Source organism: Pteropus vampyrus, unplaced genomic scaffold (genome assembly GCF_000151845.1).
Source record: "Pteropus vampyrus isolate Shadow unplaced genomic scaffold, Pvam_2.0 Scaffold355, whole genome shotgun sequence".
Classification (NCBI taxonomy): domain Eukaryota; kingdom Metazoa; phylum Chordata; class Mammalia; order Chiroptera; family Pteropodidae; genus Pteropus; species Pteropus vampyrus.
In genome coordinates, this window is record NW_011889136.1 from 436,557 (window position 1) to 438,628 (window position 2,072).

At 54.3% G+C, this 2,072-nt stretch overlaps 1 protein-coding gene across 1 annotated transcript in view; it reads left to right on the forward strand.

Moving 5' to 3' along the window:
- The window catches only part of LOC105304827 (myotubularin-related protein 10), a 60,774-nt gene that overhangs the window by 30,844 nt on the left and 27,858 nt on the right, over positions 1-2,072 (forward strand). The window contains exons 8-10 of the mRNA XM_023522695.1: positions 264-390; positions 1,112-1,182; positions 1,771-1,940. Coding sequence (XP_023378463.1) covers positions 264-390; positions 1,112-1,182; positions 1,771-1,940 — 368 coding nt within the window. The remainder of the gene's footprint in view (positions 1-263; positions 391-1,111; positions 1,183-1,770; positions 1,941-2,072) is intronic.

Consider the following 2,072-nt stretch of genomic DNA (forward strand, 5'->3'; position numbering starts at 1 on the left):
CTGGAATCGGGGCAGCCTGACCAAGAAGGCTGGGCTCAGCAGCTCCTGGGAGGTGGGCGGAGGTTGGTCAGGTCGCCCACAGTGAAGGTGGAGGCCTGGGGGTGCTTGCTTTGTAGAATCGTGACATGTCTTCTTAAATTTTATATCTTTAAACGAAAGTGCATGATGCTTCCTTAGAGCCACCTTTTAAATATTAAATACCGCGATGTATCGCTTAATGCCGACGTCGATCGTGTAAAATTTAGCTTAAAGAGCCTAAAAAGATCTCTGTGTACGCGTGTGTGTAATTACGTGTCTGTGTGATTACGTATTCATTGTAGAGCCTTTTGAAGAAACTGAGGAGAAATGGCTATCGTCACTGGAAAGTACTCGCTGGTTAGAATACGTAAGGTTTGTACACCGTTTTTTTTTTTCCTTTAACTTGATATTTTGAAATAATTAGAGACTCATAAGAGGTACAAAAACAGAAAAGCGAGCCAGACTCTGTACCCAGCTTCCCACAGCGGCGTCTTACGTAACCGGAACGCAGTGTCAAAACCAGGCCCGCACGTGTGTGTGTGCGTGCGTGTGTGCGTGTGTGTGTGCGCGTACATGCATGTGTGTGCATGCATGTGTGTGCATGTTTGCGTGTGCGCGCATGCATGTGTGTGCATGCATGTGCACGTGTGCGTGCATGTGTGTGTGTGCGTGCGTGTACATGCGTGTGTGCGTGCGTGCGCTTCCGTGCACTTCAGCACGTGCATCGATTCCTGTAGCCACCACCAGTCGCACGCCCCTGCCCCGCGGCGACCCGCCCCCCCCCACCCGGTGCTGCCCTTTGAGAGTTGAACCGCCCCCAACCTGGCCCGGCCCCGGCGACCCCTGACCTCTCCCCGTCTCTGCAGACTCCGTTCACGGTCCTTACGTCAACCCGTTCCTTCCTTTTTACGAAAGGATATTGAATTTCTTGGTATAAAAATCAAAACGTTCTGTGAAGAAGCGCGTCCATACTGAAGAAACTCGTAAAGGTCATCGAGGACGCAAACGTGGACAGTAGATCTGGATTCCAAGTCTTCTTTTAGCCGTCTGGTAGGAATGTGACTTGAGCACATTTGTCCCTTTCTGTTTGCAGGGCCTTCCTGAAGCATTCGGTGGAACTCGTGTGTGTACTGGAAGACAGGCGCGTCTCCGTGATCCTCCAAGGTGAGGCTGCTGGGGACGCCGGCCGCCACGCCAGCCAGCACGGCCACGCCGGCGACTCCCGCCATCGTCCTAACCGCGCGGCATCTGCCACGCACGCTCGGAGCGCACGTCCCAAGAGCGGAGTCCGCGGTCTGCCCAGCGGGCAGCCGCCCTTCCCGCGCACGTGTGGGGAGGCGGGCCGCAGCCCCCGCCGCCCCGTGTCTGCCATGTCCCCGGATGACGGGGCACAGTCCCATCCTCTCACTCACCTGAGTCGCCGTGCGCAGCGGTCAGCGGAGGGATTACGTTGTAGTTAGTGTCCCTGACTTAACAGGTAGAACGGAGTTTTGAAAGATTTCAGTCCATTGATACGTAAGCTCCGTGAGGGATGCTCTTCGATCGCCTTAGAGGCGCTCACGCGAGAACGTCTGTCTCCCGGTGAACGCCAACGCACGATCTAGACGTGGACGGGTTTTGGAGTTGTGGGACTCCAGTGACGTTTTCTAGCGTGGACTATTTCCACGACACACAGTGTGAAACGCTCTGCCTTTCCTTCTCTCTGGCAGCGTTTCTCAGGCGGTAATCATTTCCTTTCCATTTTGTTGACAGAGGAAGAGGGAAGAGACTTGAGCTGCGTCGTAGCATCTCTGGTTCAAGTGATGCTGGATCCCTATTTTAGGACAATTACGGGATTTCAGAGTCTGATCCAGAAGGAGTGGGTCATGGCAGGATATCAGTTCCTAGACAGATGCAACCACTTGAAGAGGTCGGAGAAAGAGGTAAGGGCTCCGTGCTCGTCGCCAGTCCGTCCGTGTGCACGCGCTGTCCTCGTCCAAAGCTTGTCACCCACCAGGCTGTCCGTGTGCGTTGAGCACATCGTAGCTTTCTTAGTCCAGGACTGTGTTGATGTA